The sequence below is a fragment of the Nomascus leucogenys genome, chromosome 1a (genome assembly GCF_006542625.1).
Source record: "Nomascus leucogenys isolate Asia chromosome 1a, Asia_NLE_v1, whole genome shotgun sequence".
NCBI classification, from domain to species: domain Eukaryota; kingdom Metazoa; phylum Chordata; class Mammalia; order Primates; family Hylobatidae; genus Nomascus; species Nomascus leucogenys.
In genome coordinates, this window is record NC_044381.1 from 78,860,786 (window position 1) to 78,886,492 (window position 25,707).

The window sequence follows — 25,707 nt, forward strand, 5'->3', positions numbered from 1 at the left end:
CAATGATGCACTGAAATGAGCTTAGTGTAAAGGCACAAGCATTGTGCAAAGGGTGCATTCATTCCTTCTGCCAGGTGGGACTTGGATAGGCTTTGTAGAGGAGTTGACTTTCCAGAGGGTCCTAACAACATGAGTAGGACTTTACCTGGGGAGAGTTTATTCCAGGGACAGGGATTATTATGAGGCAATGCACAAAAGTTTGGAAGTACGTGGTGTGTTTAGAAAAATGAGTAATCTGGTGAGGCTAAGCATAAAGTATCTGGAAGGTCTGCTTGGTAACCAAACTGGAAAGGTGGTCTGAGGCTGGTTTAGAAAGAGTCTTGAGTATTATAATATTTTGAGCTTTAAATTTCAGAGGAGAGCCCTAGAAGCTTTTAAGTATAACCATATCTGTGGCTCATGTACCTAATTCTGTTAGGGGTTAGTAGAATGGATTGGAGTTGTGAGGGATCTGGCAGTATCCTGCGTAAGCGTATGTGTGTAAAATAATCATTGTTCAGCCGTGTTTGTGAAGTGATCTCCATTTGAACCTCACTATCCTGTAAGGTTATCAAAGTAGCTTAGTCTAGCTAAGTCCTCTCTATCAGAGACCCGAGTTATATTTTTGAGAAATTAAGGAGCTGAAAACTTGGACTAGGCTTTTACAAAACTAAAAAAAATATATAAATAAATAAAAAATTCTAAGGGAAAGGAGATGGAGGACAACCTGAAACTGGAGGCTTTCGCGGCAGTCCAGCCTCGGAATGGTAAGGGTCTGATTGAAGCACTGCGCTAAGAATGAAGTGGTGCATATTTGGGAAGTTTCAGAGGACCTTTGAAGAGGAGAGTGAGTGAAGTCCCACGCTTGATAATGTTAGGAATCCTGCAGGACATCCTGGTAGGGATATATGTGCCAGATTAGAGATTTGACATATTTGGTAGCCCTCAATGACAGCTAAAGCCACGAGAAAAATGCAGAAAATATGTGAAGGAATCCTTGTTAAAGTGGGAACAGAACCAAGCTCAGAATCTTGAAGATCATAAAAACTTTGTGAGGTGAGCAGAGAGGTGGAACTTTGAGAAAGCGGTTGAAGTGATAGGAAGAGAACCCTGAACGAGGAGATTCTGGTGATGACTTAGGCATACAGAAAGTAAAGCTGAAGAATAAGGATGTGTGATGTGGGTTCTAGCTCTGCCCAGAGGTTTGGGTCTTCTGATTTTAAAAGGCCATTCTGGAATCTGAGTGAGAGAGTCCTTAGGAGGAGACAGCTGAGTCATCTACCTAGTAGATGGATGGAAATAGACCTTGAGAAGATCCAGCTTTTCTTGCTCTTATTCATTGCTCACCAAGCAACCTTTTGATCTGTCATTTCATCTTAAGTGAATCCACCCCCAGATACGAGATTGGTTCTAGTTTCCTGGCCAGGAATAATCATTATAGTATAAAGTTAGGTGTTCTGATTTGTCACACATCTATGTGAAAGCACAATGACATCTCCAAGACAAGACACAACCCTGTCCTCAGCACCCCATATCACCCTGGTTATAGAGTTAGTACACTAGACCAGAATCTCCTAACTCACGGCCGAGTACTCTTTTTATATCCACTATGTTTCTCTGCCTTTCAGCCTGTGGCTGTTTTAATTAGAATTAACCAGTCCACAGAGACTGAGTATCTCTGTGTGAACTTTAAATCTCATATATTTTTTTTCTTTTATTTTCCTTTTTTGAAAAGAGATAGACTTTGCTATGTTGCTCAGGCTGGAGTGCAGTGGCTGTTCACGGGTATAATCATAGTGCACGAAAGCCTTCAATTCCTGGGCTCAAAGCGATTCTTTCACCTCAGCTCCCTGAGTACCTGAGACTATAGATGCTCACCACACCGCACTGGGCTGATTCTTGTATTCTTAACCAACAAAGTCCTAGAATAGAATTTGGACTGTGAGGTTGTTATTGGATGCGGCAATAAGTGAGGCTCAGCTTAAAGTCATCCTATATCATTCACATTTTACAGCATTCGAATGATCTCGGTTAACCCACGTAAGTACTTTAGCCCCCTGTGATTCTGATCTGGTGAGGGTAGCTCCGTACCGTTAGAGGATGTTCCCTAAGGAGGCACACTTTTCTGGTGAAAGTTGAGCACATAGCTTGCTATGAAATCAGGGCTTTGTTTCACAAGACTTTGTAACACGGTGCCTGCAAAGCACAAGAATAAAAGCACCACCTTCTGTGCCTCAAAGTCCCAGTTTTATAGTCCTTGTCTGCTTTGCGAATTAAGAGGCTTTGACAACTCCCTCCTGACCTAAATGTGTAAAATGTTGCATGTTGTTTGGGCTGTTCTAATAGCTTTTGTTTGGCCCTTTCTGAATTTATAAGGTCAAATGTAATTAGCCCCGGATATCCACATCCCCACTGGGAATGGTTTCAAGGAGCAACACATGTTAAAATCTATTAAAAAGCCTCCAACCTCTTTACATCTTTAAAAATTGTTTACGTCTCTAAATTGGCCTTGATTCTGGAAAGGTAAATGGGGGAAGTTTGAGGGATTAATTGGGCTGAGTTAGGTACTTGTGCTCAAGGTTAGAAATAAAGGACTGTTTTAGATGGGCCTGTAGTAGTTGTGTTTTAAGATCAACACCCATGCTTGCCATATGGAGCCAGACCTATGGCTTTCACAGCTGCAACCCTTTGGCCCCGTGTAATCTTCCCTTGATGTGTAGTGATAATCACCAAGTGGAATGCCTGGTACAGATGGCCTCCCATGCTTCAGTGCACAGCCCCTCTCGGTACAGATGATGTGCAGCAGAGTGATGTGGGCACGCAAGTGGGTGGAAATTTTCTAATGTGTCACAATAATAACAATGCTGAATCCTATTGCTGTTCAGCTTCCTCTAGAACTTCGGCCCACGCGGCAGCCTACTTGGTTCACAGTCCTATGTGAATGCTAGACAATTAGCAGCTGATAATGAAAAATGCCATGGGAACCAGTGGGAAAATAATAGCTTACTCCGAGGATATAATGAAGTGAAATTAGCACAGACAGTAAAACAGACAATTTATGGTGTCTTTTTTTGTAATTAAAAAGAACCAGTAAATACTTCTAGTAGAGAAATCTGAGAATCGATTAGAATCCCATCTGTTTTGGAAGAGGGTTTTTGTTTTCTTTTCCCCCAGAAATTAACTCTAGAGAAACTTCCTCTTAGGAAGAGGTTCCTACTAAGGAACTTGAATAGATAAAGGATGCCGATTTTATTTGAATATATGATAGTTTTGTTCAATGGTTGTTACCTAAACGGTTGTTTGTGGTCTGAGCTTTAAAAAGGGACACTAACGCTAGATAATTGGTTTTATTGGTTAGGGCTGTGCATTTTTGCTGTCATCTGAAATATCTGCAGATTTTGAATGCTCCCAACAAACGAATTCTTAGTAACAGGGTGAACTTGTATCTGTGGACAGGTAACCTTTTGAACACAAGAAAATGTGTTGTCTGAAAAGTTTGGGATTGAATGGGTCTTTCAGTATTCTTATTTCTAGATGTCCCACGTACTACTTAGGCAAGTCCTTAAGCACCCAGTTCTACACCTTACTTTGGGGGTCAAGAGTTAAAATGGGGAGAGTTTTATAATCATCTTTTAAAAAATATTTGTTTTAGGCTGCAAGAAAATGATTTGTCTTTTTAAGGGTATTGGATTAGTGACAAACAATTCTGTTAAAGTTTTAGTCTCACTGTGTGGGCAGTCTTCTGTGAGTTGAAAATAAAGTTACAAACAAATCAAAATTATATTTCACTCCAAATGTTTTCCAAATGCATTTGTTTTGGAGAGTTGAAGAAAGTCGGATGTCTTTCTTCCAAGAGTTTTTTTATCTGTCTGAAGTAGACTTGTCTCTCAATCTCTCTCATTTGTAAAAATATTCTCTTTTTATGTGAAAGTTAAATTGCCCCATTGACTCAACAACCAATCCCCCAAAATAACGTGTTTGAATATTCTCTGACATTTCAACATGACATACTTTTATTGGGCATATGTTCCTAATTATTTCTATAATTATATTATATTCAGTATATATTTTAAGATAGGGTCTCACTCTGTTGCCCAGGATGGAGGGCAGCGGTGTGATCACTGCTCAGTGCAGCCTCAACCTCCTAGGCTCAAGTGATCCTCCCACCTCTGCCTCCCTAATAGCTGGTACTACAGGTAGGTGCCACCATGCCCAGCTAATTTTTGTATTTCAGTAGAGACAGGTTTCGCCATGTTGCCCAGGCTGGTTTCGAACTCCTGGGCTCAAGCGTCCTTCTGCCTCAGCTTCACAAAGTGTTGGGATTATAGGCATGAGCCACTGTGCCTGGCCATTAAGCTCAACGATGTTGAACTGATACAGTGATATTCATGCTAACTGATTTTTTTTTTTTTTTTTTTTTTGGCAAATGACATAAATTGTACAAGGCTCATGTATTGCTTAATTAAATTCAGCAACGTAAGCATGCCATTGAAAACCCAGCCATCCAGAAATGTTGACTGTGGCCTTATGAACTAACAAATCACCTTTTGCTGGTTTTCTATTCTCTTCCCCATCTGGGAAGATACAGGAAAATGGAGAGGTCTGCAGAGAGTGGAGAATAGCTGAAGTGTGCAGGGAAACTCAGACAAGCGAGGAAAGTCTCAGAGATTCACTCCATGGACTATCGGTGCATCTCAACCATTTTCATCATTAAAGGTTGCTTCTGAGCCTACATCTGAGTATTAAAGGAAAGGAGAGCAAGTTTGCTGATAATTTTCAGCTTCTAGAAGTGTATGTGTCTGTGTGTGTTAACGCTAAGAGAGAATGTACATTTTAAACATGTAAAGCAGATAGGTTACTTAATTCTCAGAAGATGATGGACTTATTTCAACACACATATTTTATTATATTAAAGATAGCACCCCATGTATACCCCCAAATGTTGTGTTCTCAAGTGTTTTGAAAAATGATTGGTTGCTAGTGACTCCATATGTTGCTATGTTTTATTTTGGAACATGTTAAAATCTCACTTAGGTTTCATTAAGCCACTTTTTTTCCTATTTTTTGAAAGGTCTATTTTTTCCTTCCAAAGGATTTGTTTTAACATGTAGTTAACATATCTTTGTTAGTTATTAACTAGGAAGAACATTTAAGTGGAATCACCCATTTTCCTAACTTTAAATATATATTTTTTATATTTCACAGTTTCAGAAATTTTTAGAAAAATGACTGAGTATCTATGAATATTATTACGCTTATAATGCCTGACTAGCTCTGGATGTAGAACATTGGCAAAATAATATGCTGCGAAGTATCACAGACTTTGTTCTTCTCTTCTATTAGTTCTAGAAGCATCACATAGCAAAAAAGGAAAATTAAAGCTCTCAGTGTAACTTGTTCTGTATTAATTTTTAAGTGGCTTATTTAATTTTGTAGTTGGTTGTATAAACAACTAATATAGAAATGAGTCTAATTGTACAGATATTTTGAATTTGTGTCCTTAAGTTGCTTTTTATAGAGAACAGACTCATTGGTTGTCGGTGCTTGAAGGTTTCCAATTTCTTACCTCCTTTTTGTTGATTGCAAAGAACATCTGAACATAAACTGTAGTATCTGTGATTATGCTGGTCAAAGCAAGAGAAATGGTCCAAAAAATTTTTTTAAATCTCCTCTTTGAAAACTTCAACCTCCATATAATGCCTGCCAGGTAGTTCTAGAGGTCTCCAGGAGACCTCTCTCTTGTACTCTGCAGACCAAGCCTTTTGTTCACAGCATTTGCTCTCTTGCTCTCTCTGGTTACCCCATGGTGACCTCCTAAATTGTTGATGACACTGAAAGTCACCAGCACTGATGCTGGAGCCAACTGCTGTCTCCACCGTCCTGTTGAATTCTGAGGTCTAAGGCCTCATCTCTTACTGCTGCTGAAATTGCCTTTGAAAACATCTCCTTGTTTTGCAAAAGCTGCTGATACCTAATGCTATACCTTTGATTGTCACTTCCTTATCCTGGGACTGAAGGAGTCTGGGCTTGGGTCAAACTGAATGGTAGACACCCGTGCTGTACCCAGGTCACCTCTACTCTGACCTTGTTCACTGCCTTTCCTGGGCGGCGCTGTGGTCCTTGGGGAAGTGGATTCCTGGAGGAGAATGTAGTCATGCTCAAGCAAGACCAGAATCCAAACAAAGCTTAGGTTTAAGTCAGGGACTTCTGCTGCATGACGGTTTGAAAACATCATAGAATGTCTCAAACTTCTGCTGCTTTCTAAATGGATGAGTGAAATCGAGGTTATTTCATTGGAAGGAGAACTTTCAGGATAATGGATACTCAAAGATGGGAGGGATCTATAAGTGGCATTTTAGATTTACCTCAGGCTTTCCTCATGTTTTTAATGAGATTCCTCACACTTCCCACAGTGATGGCAGAAAGTTTGTAATACCTGTGAAATTTTACCTTTACTTTTTAATTGTATTGTTTTTGCTCAGTTATCTGGTTCCCTCCTTACTATTTTGTTAAATAAATTTTCAGCTTCCTTTAATCTTATTTCTAGTTCTTGTTGTGAGTCAGATGGCTGCAATTGGTTAGCCTTTTTTTTTTTTTTTTTACCCCTTCACCAACCATAGAATGAAATTTACAAACATCTAGTGACTGTGTGACATGCTGAAGCATCTCTATTTATGTCGTTATATGTTCTGCCTTCTCCTTGAGCCATTGCTTGAAAATCAACAGATGGGGCTATCCAGTGGCATGCCAGACATACAGTTAACTTTGAGGAAGTTTTTAGCATGAACTATGTGACCAAACTTTACAGCCATCTGATTTCCAATTTAGTAATTACTGGAATAATTAGACGAGTTACTCTGCAGATGGCACTTAAATTTCTTGACATATGTGCCCTTGTCATCTATAGCAGATGATATATATACTACTTTTCTTCACTATAGCATTTGTATATAGGGATGCAACATGCCTTTAAAGCTTCCCTGTCAAAGTCTCTAATTTTGTTTAGACTCAGATGCCACCTTGGCTTATACTGATAGAGCTGTTGGCTTGCTCTGTTCAGTGTTACACATTAATTGTAGCACTGTGCTGACTACAGTTCTCATGACCTATAATATTTAAACTTTATTTTTAATTCTAAATGTTGAATAATAAAATTATAGAATGTTTAAATATGAAGGAAATAACTCTCAAAATCTAAGGAAATTATGATTTTAAAAAATATATATATTTTGAATTTAAAACTTTTTTTGAGATAAAATTCATATATCATAAAATTCAGACCCTTTTAATAATGTTTTCAAGGTTCACCCATGATGTAGCATGTATTAATACTTCAGTTTTTCAGTCTTTACCATAGCAGGATGGTATATAGTACTTAACTGATTTATTGAGATGTGATTAACATACAAAAGCTGTGGGTGTTTAGTGTAGACAGCTTGATGTGTTTGCAGATAAGTATATACCTGTGAAATGATCAAGCCATCATCACTATCAATGGTATAAACTTGTTCATTGCCTCTAAAAGTTTCATACTGTCCCCCCCCACTATTTTGGGGGTGAAGTCAAGAGTACTTAACATAAAATCTACCCTCTTAGCAAATTTTTTACATATACAATACAGTATTGTCGATCATAGGCCCTATATTGTACAGTAGATCTCCAGATCTTATTTAGTTTGTATAACTGAAACTTCGTATTTGTTGAACTACAACTCCCCATTTTCTGCTCCAGCCGCTGGCACCTAACATTCTCTCTGCTTTTATGTGTTTGACTATTATAAATCTATTGCATATATGAGATCATGTGGTACTGTATTTATCTTTCTCTGTGTGTCTTATTTTACTTAGAATAATGTTCTTTAGGTTCATCCATGTTGTCACAAATGGCAGGATTTCTAAGGCTGAATAATATTTTATCTTATGTATATACCACATTTTCTTTATCCATTCATCCATTGATGGATACTTAGGTTGATTCCGTATCTTGGCTATTGTGAATAATACTTCAGTGAACATGGGAGTGCAGATACCTTTTGGGATTCAGATTTCAATTCCTTTTTGAATGTATGTGCAAGCTAGATTGCTGGATCAAGTGGTAATTCTATGGTTAATTTTTTGAGGAATATCCATCTTGGTTTTCATAGTGTCTGTACCAATTTACATTCCCATCAACAGTGTAAAAGGGTTCCCTTTTCTTCATATCCTCCCCAACACTTGCTTCTTTTTTCTTTTATTTTTCTCTTTCTCTTTCTTTCATAATGGTCATTCTAACAGATCTGAGGTGATATCTCATTGTGGTTTTGATTTGCATTTCCCTGATGACTAGTGATTTTGAGTACCTGTTGGTCATTTACATGCCATCTTTGGAGAAATGCCTATTTAGGTCCTTTGCCCATTTATTAATTGGGTTATTTGATATGTTTGCTATTTAGTTTTAGGAGGTCCTTATATATTTTTAATATTAATCCTTTATCAGATATATGGCCTGAAAATATTTTCTCTCATTCCATAGGTTACCTTTTCATTTGGTTAATTGTTTCCTTTGCTGTGCAGAAACTTTTAAGTTTGATGTAATCCTGTTTGTTTATTTTTGCTTTTGTTGTCTGTGCTTTTGGTGTCCTATCTAAGAATTGATTTGCCCAGTTCAGTGTTTAGAAGCTTTTAAAACTAAGTTTTCTTCTAAAAGTTTTATTGTTTCAGGTCTTCTGTTTAAGTCTTTAATCCATTTCGAGTTGATTTTTGTGTACGGTATGAGATAAGGGTCCAATTTCATTGTTTTGCACGTGGATATCCAATTTTACTGAACCATTTGTGGAAAAGACTGTTCTTTCCCAATTGTGTACTCTCGACACCCTTGTCAAAGATCAGTTGACCATATTCGTGTCTGTTTATCACTGGGCTCTCTATTCTGTTCCATTGAGCTATCTCTCTGTTTTTATGTAAGTGCCATACTGTTTTGATTACTATAGCTTTGCAATATGTTTTGACATCAGGGAGTGTGCTACCTCTAGCTTTTGTTTTTCTTACTCAATATTGCTTTGGCTATTAAGAGTCTTATGATTTTGAATAAGCTTTAGGATTTTTTTTCTATTGCTTTAAAACATGCTATTGTGATTTTGACAGGGATTGCATTAAATCTATAGATTTTTAAAAAATCTATACATTGCTAAGATAGACAATATTTATTATTCCAATTCATGATCATGGGATGTCTTTCCAGTTATTTGTATCTTTTAAAATTCCTTTCATCAATGTTTTGTAGTTTTCCATGTATAAGTCTTTCACCTCCTTAAGTTTATTATTTTATTCTTTTCGATACTGTAAGTGCAATTGTTTTCTAATTACTCATTCAAATAGGTCATTGTTAGTGTATAGAAGCACAACTGATTTTTATATGTTAATTTTTAAATCCTGCAGCATTACTGAATTCACTGATTAGTTCTAACAGTTTTTTATTTTTTTTTAAGAGTCTTTAGGGTTTTCTACATGGAAACTTATGCCATCTGCAGACAGAGAAAGTTTTAACTGCTTCCATTCTGATTTGGATGCCTTTCATTTCTTTTTCTTCCCTAATTTTTCTGGTTAGGACTTTCAGGACTATATTGGAGAGCACTTTTGGAGATGGGAGTATGGTCATCCTTGTCTTATTTTGGATCTTAGAGGGAAGCTTTCCACTTTTCATTGTTGAAATGATGTTACCTGCGGGCTTTGAATAAGTGGCCCTGATTTTGTTGAAGTAAGTTCCTTCTGTACTTATTGAGAGTTTTTCAATTATGAGACAATGTTGAATTTTGTCAAATGCTTTTTCTGCATCTATTGAGATGATTATGTGATTTTTATCTTTCATTATGTTAATGAGGCATATTTCATGGATTGATTTGTGTATGTGGAACCATCCTGGCATCACAGGGATAAATCTCAGTTGATCTTGATGTATGGCCCTTTTAATGTGCTGTAGAATTCAGTTTGCTAGTGTTTTTGTTGAAGATTTTTGTATATTCATTTATTAGGGAAATTGGCCTGTAGTTTTATTTTCTTGTGGTGGTTTTGTCTGGTGTTGGTATTTGGTGATAACGGCCTCATAAAACGAGTTTGGAAGTGTTCCCTCTTCTTCTCTTTTTAAGAGTTTAAGGATTGTTATTAATTCTTTAAATGTTTTTAGAATAAACTTTTGAAGCCATCTTGTCCTGGGCTCGACTTTGTTGGGAGTTTTTTGATTATTCCTTCAATATCCTAATTTGTCATTGGTTTGTTCAGGCTTTCTGTTACTTCTTGTTTTAGGTAGGTCATATGTTGCTCGAACTTCTCCATTTCTTCTTAGTTGTCTAATTCACTAATGTATAATTATTCATAATATTCATTTATGATTCTTTTTAATTGTAGGTTCAGTTGTAATATCTTCCCTTTCATCTCTGATTTCGAGTTCTCTTTTTTTTTTCTTAGTTCAGCTAAGGGTTTGTTGATTTTGTTTATCTTTTCAGAAAAACAACTCAGTTTTTTCAATTTTTAAAATTGTTCTTCTATTCTCTAGTCCATTTTTTTCTGATCTTACCTTTACTATTTTCTTCCTTCTGCTAATTTTTTGTTTAGTATTTTTTTATTTTTCTGTTTCTTGAGGTATATAGTTAGGTTTTTTATTTGAGATCTTTCTTCTTTAATGTACGTATTTATTGCTTTAAACTTCTCTTCTAGTACTGCTTTCCTGAGTCACATAGGATTTGGTATGTTGTATTTTTTGTGTCCTGATAAATATTAATTTCCTTTTTGATTCATTCTTTGACCTCATAATTATTTGCGGTGTTACTTAATTTCCATGTATTTGTGAATTTCCCATTTTTTCTGCTTTTTCAGTTTTATTTCATTGTGACTGAAAAATATATTTGTAATGATTTCAGTCTTCTAAATTTGTTAAGAATTTTTTTGTGACCTAGCATGTTATCCATGCTGGAGAATGTTCTGTGTGTAATTGAGAAGAATGATTACTCTGCTGCTATTGGATGGAATGTTCCATATGTATCTGTTAGGTCCATTTGACCTGTAGTGTTATTTAGTTCTGCTTTTTATTGATTTTTTTTGTCTAGATGGTCTATATATTATAGAGAGTAGGATATTGACGTCTTCTATTATATTGCATTGCTACCTATTTTTCACTTCAGATTTGTCAATGTTTGTTTTATATTTCGGGTGTTTTCATGTTTGGAGCATATATATTTATAGTTGTTATAGATCCCTGTAGAATTGACCCTTTTGTCATTATGAAACGCCCGTCTTTGTCTCTTGTGACAGTTTTTGTCTTAGTGTCCATTTTGTCTAATATGAGTATAGCTACTTTGCTGTCTTTTGGTTACCATTTGCATGGAATATCTTTATCCACCATTTTCCTTTTCAGCCTATGTGTGTTCTTAAATCTAATGTGACTCTTTTATATGTGGCATGTAGTTAGGTCTTGTTTTTTGTTTTAATCTATTCAGCCATTCTATGTCTTTTAATTGGAATGTTTAGTTCACTTATGTTTAATGGAATTATTTATAGATAGGGGCTTACTATTGCCATGTTGTTAATTGTTTTCTGTCTCTTTTGTAGTTCTCTTCTTCCTTTCTTTTTCTCTTAGTGTCTTTCTTTGTGTTTTGATTTTTTTTATGGAGATATGCTTTGATTAATTTTTTTATCTGTGTGCATCTACTGTACTTTTTTGTTATGGAGTTTACATTGAACACTTTATAGTTATAGCAGTGTATTTTAAGCTGATAACTTCAATCACATACACAAGTTCTGCACTTTATGTCTTCCCCCAATGCTTTGTGCAACTGATGTCATATTTTGTTTCTTGCTATGTTATGTTTTTATGAACAAATTTCTGCGGTTATAGTTATTCTTACTATCTTTTCTTTTAATTTACATTCTGGTGTTAAATGAGATTTATACACTGCCACTATAGTAGCACAATATTCTGTGTTTATATTTACCTTTAGTAGTGAGTTTTATATTTTCATATGCTTTTGTGTTCTTTAGCATCTTTTCATTTCCACTCGAAGAATTCCCTTGAGTACTTCTTGTAAGGCGGGTCTAATGGTGATGCACTACCTTAGTTTTTTTGGGGGGCTCGGGGGACAGGGTTTCACTCTGTCACCCAGGCTGGAGTGCAGTGGTGCAATCACGGGTTCACTGCAGCCTTGACCTCTCAGGCTCAAGTGATCCTCCCACCTTAGCCTCCCGAGTATAATAACTGAGACTACATGTTTATGCCACCATGCCTGACTAACTTTTAAAGTTTTTGTAGAGATGGGGTCTGTCCATTTTGCTCAGGCTAGTCTCGAACTCCTGTGCTCAAGTGATCTGCCCACTTCAGCCTCCTTAATTCAGTTTTTATTTGGGGAAGTCTTTATATCTTTTTCATTCTTAAAGAACAGTTTTGTTTTTTTGCTTAGAATTGCCTTCTTCATTAGGCTCTTTTTTGTTTGCATATGAATTTTAAAGTAGTTTTTTCTAATTCTGTGAAGAATGTCACTTGTAGTTTGATAGAAATAACATTGAATCTATAAATTGCTTTAGGCAGTATGGCCATTTAAAAAATATTGATTCTTCCTACCCATGAGCATGGAATGTTTTCCTGTTTGTTTGCGTCATCTCTAATTTCTTTGAGCAGTGTTTTGTAGTTCTTATTGTAGAGATCCTTCACTTTCCTGGTTAGCTGTATTCTGAGGTATTTTATTCTTTTTGTGTCTATTGTGAATGGGATTTTTTTTCTTGATTGGCTCTCAGCTTAGATGTTATTAGTGTATAGGGATGCCAGTGATTTTCATACATTTATTTTGTGTCCTGAAACTTTGCTGAAGTTGTTTATAAGATCAAGGAGCTTTTGGACAGAGACTATGGGGTTTTCTAGGTATAGAATAATATCATCTGCAAACATGGATAGTTTGACTTCTTCTCTTCCTATTTGAATGCTCTTTTTTTCTTTCTCTTGCCTGATTGCTCTGGCCATGACTTCCATACTATGTTGAGTAGGAGTGATGAGAGCTAGGCCATCCTTGTCTTGTGCTAGTTTTCAAGGGGAATGCTTCCAGCTTTTGCCCATTCAGTATGATGTTGGGACAGAACTGGGAGGCATCACATTACTTGATTTCAAAATATCCTGCAAGGCTACAGTAACCAAAACAGCATGGTATTGGCACAGAAACAGACACTTGGATCAATGGAACAGAATAGAGAGCCTAGAAGTAATGCCATACACCTACAATCATCTGATCTTTGACAAAGTCCACAAAAATAAGCAATGAGGAAAAGACTGCCTATTCAACAAATGGTGCTGGGATAACTGGCTAGCCATGTGCAGAAAATTAAAACTGGACACCTTCTTTACACCATATACAAAAAATTAACGCAAGATGGATTAAAGACTTAAATGTAAAACCTAAAACTATAAAAACCCTGGAAGGTAACCTAGGAAATACCATTCTGGATGTCAATCCTGGTAAAGATTTTATGACAAAGATGCCAAAAGCAATTGCAACGATGACAAAAATTGACACCTGGGACCTAATTAAATGAAAGAGCTTCTGCACAGCAAAGGAAACTATCAACAGAGTAAACTAACAACCTACAGAATAGGAGAAACTATTTGCAAACTATCCATCCAACAAAGGTCTAATATTCAGAATCTATAAGAAACTTACAAAATCTTACAAGCAAAAATAAGCAACCCTATTAAAGAGTGAGCAAAGTACATGAACAGACACTTTTCAAAAGACATGCACGTGGCCAACAAGTAAGTGAAAAAATGCTCAATATCACTAATCATTATATAAATGCAAATCAAAACCACAAAGTGACATCATCATATACCAGTCACAATGCATATTATTAAAAAGTCCAAAAATAACAGATGCTGGCAAGGTTGTGTAGAAAAGTGAACACTTATACACTGCTGGTGGGAATGTAAATTAGTTTAACTATTGTGGAAAGCAAGTTAATGATTTCTGAAAGAACTTAAAACAGAATTACCATTCAACCCACCAATCCCATTTGTGAGTATATAGCCAAAGGAATATAAATTATTGCACCATAAAGATACATGCATGTGTATGTTCATTGCAGCACCATTCACAATAGCAAAGTCATGGAATCAACCTAAATGCCCATCAATGATAGACTTGATAAAGAAAATGTGGTACATATATGCTGTGGAATACTACATAGCCATAAAAAAGAATGAGATTATGTCCTTTGCAGAAACATGGATGGAGCTGGAGGCCATTACCCTAAGTAAACTAACACAGGGACAGAAAATCAAATAACACATGTTCTCACTTATAAGTGAGAGCTAAACATTGAGAGCATAGGGACACAAAGAAGGGAACAACAGACACCAGGGCCTACTTGAGGATGGAGAATGGGAGGAGGGTGGGATTTGAAAAACTACCTATTGGATACTATGCTTATTACCTGGGTGATGAAGTAATCTATACACCAACCCCTGTGACATGCAATTTAGCTGTATAAAAAACCTGCATATATATCCCTGAACTTAAAAGTTTTAAAAAAAACCAGTTTTGCCAGGTAAATATTTTTGTTTTGTAGTTTTTCTCCCAGTACTTGTATCATCCCATTGTCTTCTGTCCTGCAAGATTTCTGCTGGGAAATTAACTGATAGTCTGTTTGGGGGTCTCTTGAATGTGACATGTGACTTTTCTCTTGATTCTTTCAAAATTCTTTCTCTTTGACTTTTGACAATTTAATTCTAATGTGTCTTGGTATAGATCTTTTTGTGTTCAATCTAGAGAGTTTTGAGATTCATAAATCTGGATGTCTATGTTCCTCCCAGTATTTAGGAAGTTTTGGTGATTATTTCCTCAAATACACTCTTTGCCCCTTTCTGTATTCTCCTTTTTGGACTTCCATAATGCATATATTTGTTCACCTGAGAGTGTCTCATGAGTCTTGTAAACTTTCTTTACTCTTTTCATTCTGTTCCTCTGACTGGGTAATTTCAAATGACTTGTCTTTGAATTCACTCATTCTTTATTCTGCTTGAGTAAGTTGAAGCTCTCTCTTCAGTTCAGACATTGTATCTTCAATTCCAGTATTTGTGTTTGCTTCTTTATTTCTTGTGGCTTCTATTTCTTAATTGTGCTTCTTATTTTGCTCACATATTGTTTTCCTGATTTATTTATTAAATTAGTCTATTTGTGTTTTCTTATAGCTCACTGAGCTTTTTAAAGATGGTTATTTTGATGTATTTGTCAAGCAGTTTACGTATCTCCATTTCCTTAGGGTCAATTTCTAGAGCTGCGATAGTGTCCATGGAATAACTTAATTGATAAATATTGTGTAAGTCCTGACTGCCCCACTGACCAGTTGTTCCTCTATCTGTCTCCGTCTCCTCAGGCCTTCTTATTCCTTGAGACACAACAATATTAAAATTAGGCCAATTAACAACCCTCCAATGGCCTCTAAGTGTTTAAGTGAAAGCAAGAGTCTCTCACTTTAAATCAAAAGCTAAAAATTATTATACTTCATGAGCAAGACATGTCCAAAGCTGAGATAAGCCAAAAGCTAGATCTCTTGTACCGAGCAGCTAGCCAAGTTGTGAATGCAAAGGAAAAGTATTGAAGAGAATTAAAAGTGCTACTCCAGTGAACAGACAAATGATAAGGAAGCAAAACAGCCTTATTGCTGATATGGAGAAGGTTTTAGTGGTCTAGATAGAAAATCAAACCAGCTATAGCATTCCCTTAAGGCAACGCCTAATCCAGAGTAAAACCCTAAGTCTCTTTAATTCTATGAAGGCTGAGAGAGGTCAGGAAGCTGCAGAAGAAAAGCTTGAAACCAGAAGAGGTTGGTTCATGAGGTTCAAGGAAAAACGCCATCCCCATTACATGAAAGTGCAAGGTGAAGCAGCACAGGCTGATGTAGCAGCAGCAAGTTATACAGATGGTCTACCTAAGATCAGATCTTCAATATAGACCAAACAGTCTTCTATTGGAAGAAGAGACCACCTAGGATTTTCATGGCTAGAGAGGAGACGTCAATGCCTGGCTTCAAAGCTTCAAAGGACAAGCTGGCCCTGTTGGTAAGGGCTAATGTAGCTGGTGACTTTAAGTTGAAGCCAATGCTCATTGACCATTAAAAAAATTCCAGGACCCTTAAGAATTATGCTCAGTCTTGTCTGCCTGTGCTTTAGAAATGGAACAACAAAGCCTGGTTGACAGCACATCTATTTATAGAATGGTTTACTGAATATTGTAAACCCACTGTTGAGACTTACTGCTCAGAAAAAGGAGACTCCTTTCAAAATATTACTGCTCACTGAAAATGCACCTGGTCATGCAAGAGCTCTGGTGGAGATGTACAAGGAGAAAAATGTTGTTTACATGCCTGCTAACACAACATCCACTCTGCAGCCGATGGTTCAAGGAGTAAGTTCAACTTTCAAGCTCATTATTTAAGAAATATGTTTTGCAAGGCTATAGCTTCCATAGATAGTGATTCCTCTGACTCATTTGGGCAAAGTACATTGAAAACATTTGGAAAGGTTCACCATTCTAGATGCTATTAAGGGCATTTATGATTCATGGGAGGTCAAAATATCAATATTATCAGGAGTTTGGAAGAAGTTGATTCTAACCCTCTTGGATGACTTTGTGGGGTTCAATATTTCCGTGGAAGAAGTAACTGCAAATGTGATGGAAATAGCCAGCGAACTAGAATTAGAAGTGGAGCCTAACGATGTGACTGAATTGTTGCAATCTCATGCTCAAACTTGAACAGATGAAAAGTGGCCTTCCTGTAGATAAAGAAAGTGGTTTCTTAAGATAGAATCTACTCCTAGTGAAGATGCTGTGAACGTTGTTGAAATGACAACAAAGGATTTAGGATGCTGCATAAAGTTAGTTGATATAGCAGTGAAAGAGTTTGAGAGGATTTTGAAAGAAGTTCTGCTGTGGATAAAATGCTCTCAAACAGCATCATATGCTACAGAGAAATCTTTCGTGAAAGGAAGAGTCAATCGGTGAGGCAAACTTCATTGTTGTCTTATTTTAAGATAACAGCCACCCCAACCTTCAGTAACTACCTGCCCTGATCATTCAACAGCCGTCAACATTGAGACAACATCCTCCATAAATAGAAAGATTATGTTTCACTGAGGGATCAGTGATTTTTAGCATTTTTTTAGCAATAAAGTATTTTTAATTAAGGTATGTACATGGTTTTTAAAAGATATCCTGCTATTGCACATTTAAGAACCTACAGTATAGTGTAAACGTAACTTTTATGTGCACTGGGAAACAAAGAAATTGTGTGACTTGCTTTATTGTGATGGTCTGGAGCTAAACCTGCACTATATCCAAGGTGTGACTGCATTTTCAGTTCTCTTGGGTGCATACCTAGGAGTAGAATTGCTGAGTTATATTTGGAATTTTAAACATGTCTAAACAGGGCACTTTTTGTGCAACCCTGATTAAGCAATCCTATAAGCCTTTTGCTGCCGCCTTCTGAGTCATTTCTATGACACTCTACTTATTTAGAAAGCACATAATCAAATCTACAGTTTAACATAGCTATGGCTAACAGTCCTTCATGCACTTCTTTAGACTTCTCACTAAGTACTCATAAGCACAGAAAAAGATGAAATTAATAGATTCCGGAAGAAACATGAACTCTTTTGAAATAACCAAACTTGCCTTTCTCTAACCTTCTCTAACTGAACTAAGCTTTCTCTCTCCTTAGCTAGACTTGAACTTATTTCTAATGTTCCCCATCCCTCACCCCTGAATGCCCCAACCTGAAAGCATGGAGAAAGACCATGTCTTCACTGTTTCTCTGAGTCAGATATTGCAAGGTCACAATAGTGCATATGGCAGAGTGATTATAAGCATGTTTTAACTTCTTTAACTTAGTGAAAATGTGTAGGGAATGTTTAAGATCTGTCAGATTGTAGAGGAAAAAACAAATAGAGAAAAATGAAAGTTTGTAGCTGAAGAAATAGTAATGTAGTTTAAGATGGAACAAGAGCAGTTGAAATAGAAGAAATTATCGAAGATGCAATTGAAGAAAACTCTCCTAAGCTTGAAAAAAAAAAAACCGTGGATATCTGATGAAATCTGGCTTCCAGGAAAAATGAACAAAAGAGACTCACAGAAAGATACATTCTGGTAACATTTTTGTGTTATAAAGGAAAAGGTTCTAGTAGCATACAGACTGAAAAATTCTGTTGCCCCTACAGTAACGAAAAGTAAGCTGCATCATCACACTTATTTGTGGAGCATTAAGGCTGAAAGGTGATGGAGCAATGTCTGTATAATTTTGGGAAGAAAAAAATATTGGGACTTACTTAAAAATTTTATACCCATCCATAGTTAAGCCATTACTACAAGAATTGTTATTAACAAAAATGTTTCTTCTCCAAAAAAGCAGAGTTATTTCGAGTAACATAAGGGCCATTTCCTATACTTTTTCTTGTGTCTTTAGAGATTATATTGAATAATTTCTTCATATTACCTTCAATCTGTGAATGTTTTTACATTAAATTCATTAATATAAGCATATGAAATAGTATCTCAATTATGATTTAAAAAAGTTAAGAAAAAATTATTTACCAAGCTAAAATGTTAACTGTGACAGGTGATAAGATTGAACATTATGATCATTTTTATATTTTCTAATATTTTCCAAACATTCTACTCTATGCATGAATTACTTATTTTTTCTTTAACTTATTTAAAAATAATTAAAACTTTTTAATAAATACGAATATTTATAAGTCAAAACAGTGAAGTCTTTACGATTTTATATTTGCCAAGTAGCTAAAGTGACTGAAAGGAAGCACACAAAATCTTAGTAGTGAGTTGTTTTATCTTTTTCCTTATTTTGCAGATTTTATGTAATGAGTTTCATGCTGCTTTTATGATGGAAAAAGATCCCTTATTCAAAAATAAAAATTGAGTTTCATTAATTAATGACATTATAAGATGCAGATATTTCTGCTTATACAGGAATCCTCTTTTTCCTAAGACCTATCTTAACGTAAATCATGTCCTATGTTGGTAGTTTTACCGACACCCTTGAGGTATATCTTTCCAGGAGTTTTCACTTACAGGCACATTGGCCAATGTGTTGTAACATAGAAGAGTTCCAACATTTATTCAGGCAACAAATTATCTGTTGAATGCTTACCTTATGCTAGCTGCTGAGAGTACAATGAGTAACTCAGACTAGTCCCTGTTCTTACGAAGTTTAAAATTTAACATTTGAAATTGGTTGAAGAAGCTGTCAAGGGCTTGGTAGGTGGCAACACACTGTAGAAGCACCCAGCTTTGTCTAGAAGAACAAGAAAGGTTTTCAAAGGAAGCATGGTATCAGATTAGCCAGAGGAGCAGTTGTCCCAGGGAGTTGAAATATGCGAAGATCTGGAGGTGTGACCTACATTTGGGGAACCAGAAATAGGTGAACACAGCAACAAGAAAGAGTTTGATGTTGGGGAGTGATGAGCGATAAAGACTGGAATCAGTATCCAGGTCATGAAGGGCCTTGTAAACTGAGTTAGGTAATTCAGGTTTTGTCCTCTGGGTAATGGAATGCCATTGGATGGTGCATTAGTTTCCTAGGGTTGTTATTGCAGCAAATTACCACAAACTTGGTGACTTAAGACAACAGAAATCTACTCTCACAGTTTTGGAGGCCAGCGGTTCAAAATCAAGGTGTTGGCAGATTGGTTCTCTGTAGGCTTTGAGGGAGAATCTGTTCTGTGCCTGTCTCCTAGCTTCTGGTGACTGCTGGCCACCCTTCGCACTCCTTAACCTGAGGTTTTGTAACTCAAATCTCTGCCCTGGGCTTCAAGTGGCTTTCATCTCTCCGTGCCTTCTTTTTTTGCTGTCTCATAAGGACACTCATCATTGAATTTAGGTGCTACCCTAATCTGGGATGAACTCATTTCAAAATCCTTACCCTAATTACATCTTCAGAGACCTTTATTCCAAATAGGGTCACCTTCTGAGACTCATGGTGAACATATGTACTTGAGGCCACAGCTCAACCTGCTATAGAAGGCTTTAGAAGGGCAATTGAACAAACTTACAAGTGAAATGACTTATACATTTCAGAATGATTGTTCTGGCTATTGTATGGAGAATGGACTTGAGGGGGCAAGGCTAGAAACAGGGAGGTCAGTGGGAATCTAGGTATAGAGTACCAGCAACTTTAGAGGTAAGAAAGTGGAGATGAGGCTGGGTGCGGTGGCTTATGCCTGTAATCCCAGCACTTTGGGAGGCCAAGGTAGGTAGATCACTTGAGGTCAGGAGTTCAAGACCAGCCTGGGAAATATACCAAAACCTCGTCTCTACTAAAAATACCAAAATTAGCTGGGCATGGTGGTGCACGCCTGAAATCTCAGCTACTCAAGAAGCTGAGGCATGAGAATCGCTTAAACTCGGGAGGCGGAGGTTGCAGTGAGCCAGGATTGCGCCACTGCATTCTAGCCTGTATGATGGAGTAAGACTCTGTCTCAGAAAAAAAAATGGTGATGAGTGTAGAAAATACTTTGAATATGGTTGATTGTGGAAAGAAGAAGATAAAGGGGTGTGGTTGAGGAGCATGTGGTGGTGAGGAGGGAATTTTAAAGGATGGGAGACACCTGGTGCATTTCTCATGCAAATGAGAAAGACACTGCATCCACAAGGGAGAGTGGCTGACAATATAAGAATGAAGGGCAAAAAGCTAGAGAGGGGAGGAGGATGGGATCCAGAGCTCAGACTGAGTACAAAGCAGCTGATCCATCCCATATTTGACAACTCCTAGATATTTTAGTAGCTCTGGAAAGTTGGTGATGAGAAAGATGGTTTACTCCTGTTTAAGGACTCTGTTTGTCAAGTACCACATCAATTACTTTCCATGTGTTACCTCTGTTAATCTTTGATGTAGCTGTGTTTGTTTTCTCCTTTTATAGTTTAGCACACTGAAGCACAAAGAGGTTAAATAATTTGCCAAAGGCCACACAGGTAGTAAGTGGTAATGTCATTTCAACCAAGCACTGTGACTGCTGGTCCCTTGCCTATAACTACTGCTACCGGGTACTGCTTCTGAAGGGAGAGGGCATAATCATTATACACGTACTTTATTTTTCATGGTTTGTGTTGGTTTTGATAGCAGGCACTATTATTATTTTGCAGACTATAAAGCTATTATCTTGCCTGCTATTTTTGTTTTATTTTGTTTGTTCTTATATTGGCTTGCCACTAGGTTGATTCAGTAAGGCAGTATCATTTATTTCTTTATCTTTTCAAGGTGTTGAGATTGGTTTGATTAATCTTTTCTCTATCTGGATAGTAAGGTTAGGTGAGTATTATCCCTTCATATTATTAAGGCTTTGTATTATTTGTATTATTAAATCATATATTAAACCTGCCCACTGATTAAAGCTGCCCTTAGGAGATTCATGTGCATAAGCGTTCACATATACCCAATTCCCTTGAATCATTCTTAATGACATTTGTTCTGTAATCTAACCCTTTATACAAGTTAATTTCTGGATGTCTTTACTGAATGTCACTTTGGCTCGAATGTCACTTCCTTAGAGGATTCTTCCCTAAACTCTGAACTAGCTCCTCTGGTCTCCCTGTTATATATGCTCATAGCTGAATATGATGGCTGGGACTCTTTGAGGCATACTGGGTAGTACTTACCCAGGTCAGTTAAAGGGCCGAGTTTTTTGATACTGATGAGGAGGAGGAGGAGGAGGAGGAGGAGGGGAAGGAAGAAATGGAATTTCATCTTCCAAAATTCTAAAATGTTAGTAGTCAAAACTACAATTTGAATTTCTGATATGGATGGCATGAATTATTAATTTTCTTATTGCTGTTGATAGCCATGATCAAATTGCACAGTTGGATTTGCAACAATGTATCCAGGAAATGACTTTCCCTCCAATCGCTAACATCGATGGAAGTATCCATCTGAAAATTTGTCTCAAGTGATGATTGTGTAAGCTTTAGGCAGCTGCATTTTTGGAGACCTGCTTTTATAACACTGGTCAACCATGTCCAGCTAAACCCATTTGATTGAACTCTCTCCTAATTGTGTGTTTGAAGTTGAATACTGGGTTGAGGACAGGAGCAAGAAGAGTTGTACTCCAGGTAGAAGAAACTACACATTCAAAGGTATAGAGGTCTCTCATCTGAGGAGCCAGCATCACAGGACGTACTGGCCAACAGTCCTTTCCCTTTCCCCGGTACACAGTCTTGGGGGATGTCAGCCAGAGTCAGGACTTGTAGAGTATTTGTTGTTTCTCATTAATAAAACTAAAGATTCTGAATAGCATTGACCAAGATTTGTTAGAACCGAAACTTAGGTCACTCTCATTGTGATGATATTTTTTTCTTTGTGTTCTCTCGCCAGTCACTCCTGAAGCCATTGGCTTCTTGTCTGCCGTTGGGGTCTTTATTGTTCTGCTGGCCGTCCTCTTCCTCTTCATCAACAAGAAGCTGTGTTTTGAAACGATAGGAGGACTTCCTTTCCTGGAGCATCGAGGGAAAAGAAAGCACTCTAAAGAAAAGACTGGGATTCACAAGGGGCTGGGTAAGCATTACGCTTCCAATATTCCTGGGCTTGGCAACTTGCTGTGGTCTGGGTCAGGGTGGACATGATGAATTGACTTTACTAAAGAATACATTATCTTTATGAAAGTAATGTTCTCCCTAGAGTTCAAGGAGCAGATGGGAAGAGGCTCTGACCACCACTTCGCATCTTCTTAGCTCTCTAGAAGTCTCTGTTGAGTTTTCCTCTGATTAATGCTTGGAGACAAAAATATGTGTTCTGTTTGACAAGAGCCTTGATGCGTTTTAGTCTCATGATGTTAGAACGATGTTGACATTTCACTTGTTAGCTGTTTTTGAGATTTTTCAGTGCTCAGGACCATGTCCCACCTTGTATGGAAATGGTCACTTTTCTAAAGGGAGGTTTTTACTCTTTAAGCTCACTGAGTATACTATGTCATTTACTTACTGCCTTCAATTTGATGAGGGAAAAATAACACACTTACAGAAATAATTGGCTTCCTGCTCTTAAAGGACATATTCTATTTTCAATTACTGAAGCATAGAACTTTGTGATACAGGATGTTCTTACAGAGGGATGGTTATCGTCACACAGATGTGGGGCATTTGAAGAGAGTACTCTTATCTTACAGATCATAACTTTGCTGTTTTTTTTTTTTATCAGTCTGATTATTACTCTCCTTTTCCATACCCCACAAGGTATGGGGCATGATGTACCTGGTCAAGGAGCAACCTTACATTTTTTTTTGAGTGAAGGGAAGGTCTTGAGGAGAGTACCCTCCAGGTATCCTATGTTCTTGGTGTGTTCTAAGTATGCCTGGACCAAGGAGAATATTTGGCTTACTAATATGGCAGCTTTTGTAGCCATGGATAGTTCAGCTTTTTTGCCTTGTTACAAGAAAGGCATAATGTAGGAATAAAGGCATATTATCTACTGCTTATAACAAATTATCCCAAGACTTAGTAACTTAACAAAAATTCATTATCTAACAGTTCTTGAAGTTCAGAAATTGAGGCATGTCTTAGTTGGGTGATTCCAGATCAGAGTCTGTTGTAAGGCTGCAGTTAGAATGTCATCTCAAGGCTTCAGTAAGAATGTTGTCTGAAGGCTGGACTGTGGTGTCAGAGTCCCCTCCAGGATGGCAAGAGGCCTCAGATGAGATCCATGTGGAACCCTCCACAAGGCTACTTGAGTGCTTTATGATGTGGCAGCTGGCTTTCCCTGGAGTGAGAGATCCATGAGAAAGCAAGCGGCCACTGCTCTTTTTATGCCCTAGCATGGGAAGTCTTACAATGTCACTTTTATCACATTGCATTTGTTCACTGAGCACAGCTCAAGCTCTAAGTTTGGGAAATTCAGTTCTACTTTTTGAGGGGAAGAGTATCAAAGAGTGTGCAGACATATTTTTAAATATCTATGTGAGATAATAATAATGAGAGAGGTGTAAATTGCAGATTTGGCAAGTGCTTTGGCATTCCTGCTGTTGCAGTGGCCTTATTTTTTGAACTTCCCATGGGACATATGACTTATTCTGAAAATAGAATGGAATATTTTAATTAGAGCTTGCCATGCAAAAGCTGGGACTTATGAATGGTTTAGACTCTACTGTCCCAGCTGGGACATAGGTGAGTGAGATGAACAGATGTCTGTTTGGCCATGGGGCGATATGAAGGTAGGATTCATCATGATTCTATTTCTCTCCCTTCAGTAGCTGGCTGTCACTCGTTATGTGACCTTGGCAAATTATGGAACCATTATGAACTTCAGTTTCCTTGTTTGCATATTGGGATTATCAGTGCATCTCTCACAGAGTCAACCTAGATTATAAATTAATTAATTCTGTAGAGACACCAGCATAGTGCCTATAGCAATGCAACAGCAATAGCAAGTCACAGTAATGGCTGCTAGGAATGACATCACACATTAATGAATTGTATTCATTACTTAAATTGAGAGATTAAAGTTGGTGATGTTTCCTCCTTTGCAAACTATAATGGTTATGAGGAACTGAGGTTAGAACTATTTAAAATATTTCCTTTTTGTCTTGTTTGACATTTTATCTGAATATTTTAGAGACAATTATGAATTATACTTGCAAATAAGTTGAGGTTTTAAGAATGTTGAAACAATAACAATAAAGCATGAACAAAAGCTGTTCACTCAGGAAACACTGAAAAATACATGTCTCAAATTCAGAGTGGGGTCATGTAAAGGGAGCTTTAAAAATAGTTTCTTCAGGAGCATCCCCAAATTATAATGTCTAAAAAGCAAACACCTTCACTTTGACATTTCTCCTTTTACAAGTTAAATTATTGTTATCAAAAGTCTTTGAAAAACGTGCTTCTACCCCAGATTGTGTCTAACCTTTGATATTTGCCTTAATTATCCTCAGAGTACTGATTTCTCAGTGACGTTGGGATGTTCTTAACATATTTTGACAAACATAAAGAAGGAAGGCAGGCAGCCTGGTGTGGTGGGAAGAAGCCCAGTACAGACAGACAGAGCTTAGTTTTGCCACTAATTGGCCACGATATTTTGGGAAACTCACTTCACCTCTCTGAGCCTTAAGTCTTCATTTGCAAATTGATAAGTCTGGACTAGGCTTCTCCCATTCTCATTCTGTGATTCTGTTTGGTTCTTAGAGTTACCATAGCAACTTCTTCTCTAGCTTTCAGTCTGTGAATGGAAGAGAACTAATAAAAATGAGACCATCCTACTCTTAGATTAAACCATATGAGATTGCCATTTTTGTTGGTCAAAAAATGATAGAATATCAGAAACAGAATTATTTTAATCTAATATATGTGAAGTTCTGAAGAATAAAATAATTCTTTTTGATTATGTGGTAACATCAGAGAGGCAAGAGTGGATGTTTATTTTCCAAACCTACTATGCAAAATGATTTGCTTGACAAAAATACCTTGCTTTCGTTTAGGCTATATATATTTTAAAGCTTAAAGAGTTTACACACGTCATTCTGTCTGGATTTAGGCAAGGGGACAAATAAACTGGAATGGTGTTTTCCTAATGACATAGGTAATAGTAATAATAATAATACAGATAATGATCATTGGTAACTATTGTTTATTTAGCAATTAGTATTGCCAAGTATTTTACATGCATTGTTATTCTAAGTATTTTACATGCATTATTTGATTTCTTTATGTAACGTTCTTGT

The 25,707-nt window shown here is 37.0% G+C and overlaps 1 protein-coding gene across 7 annotated transcripts in view; it reads left to right on the forward strand.

Annotated features, from left to right (window-relative positions):
* The window catches only part of SYT16 (synaptotagmin 16), a 311,747-nt gene that overhangs the window by 142,122 nt on the left and 143,918 nt on the right, over positions 1-25,707 (forward strand). For 5 of the 7 annotated variants that reach the window (XM_030811810.1, XM_030811769.1, XM_030811764.1 and 2 more), the window contains exon 2: positions 22,371-22,550. Coding sequence is in view for 2 of the 7 variants with exons in the window: in XM_030811791.1 (XP_030667651.1) it covers positions 22,371-22,550 (180 nt within the window). In the remaining 5 variants the exon portion in view is untranslated. Of the gene's footprint in view, positions 1-22,370; positions 22,551-25,707 lie in introns of those variants that run through there. The other 2 variants (XM_030811780.1, XM_030811786.1) reach the window with 1 other exon arrangement.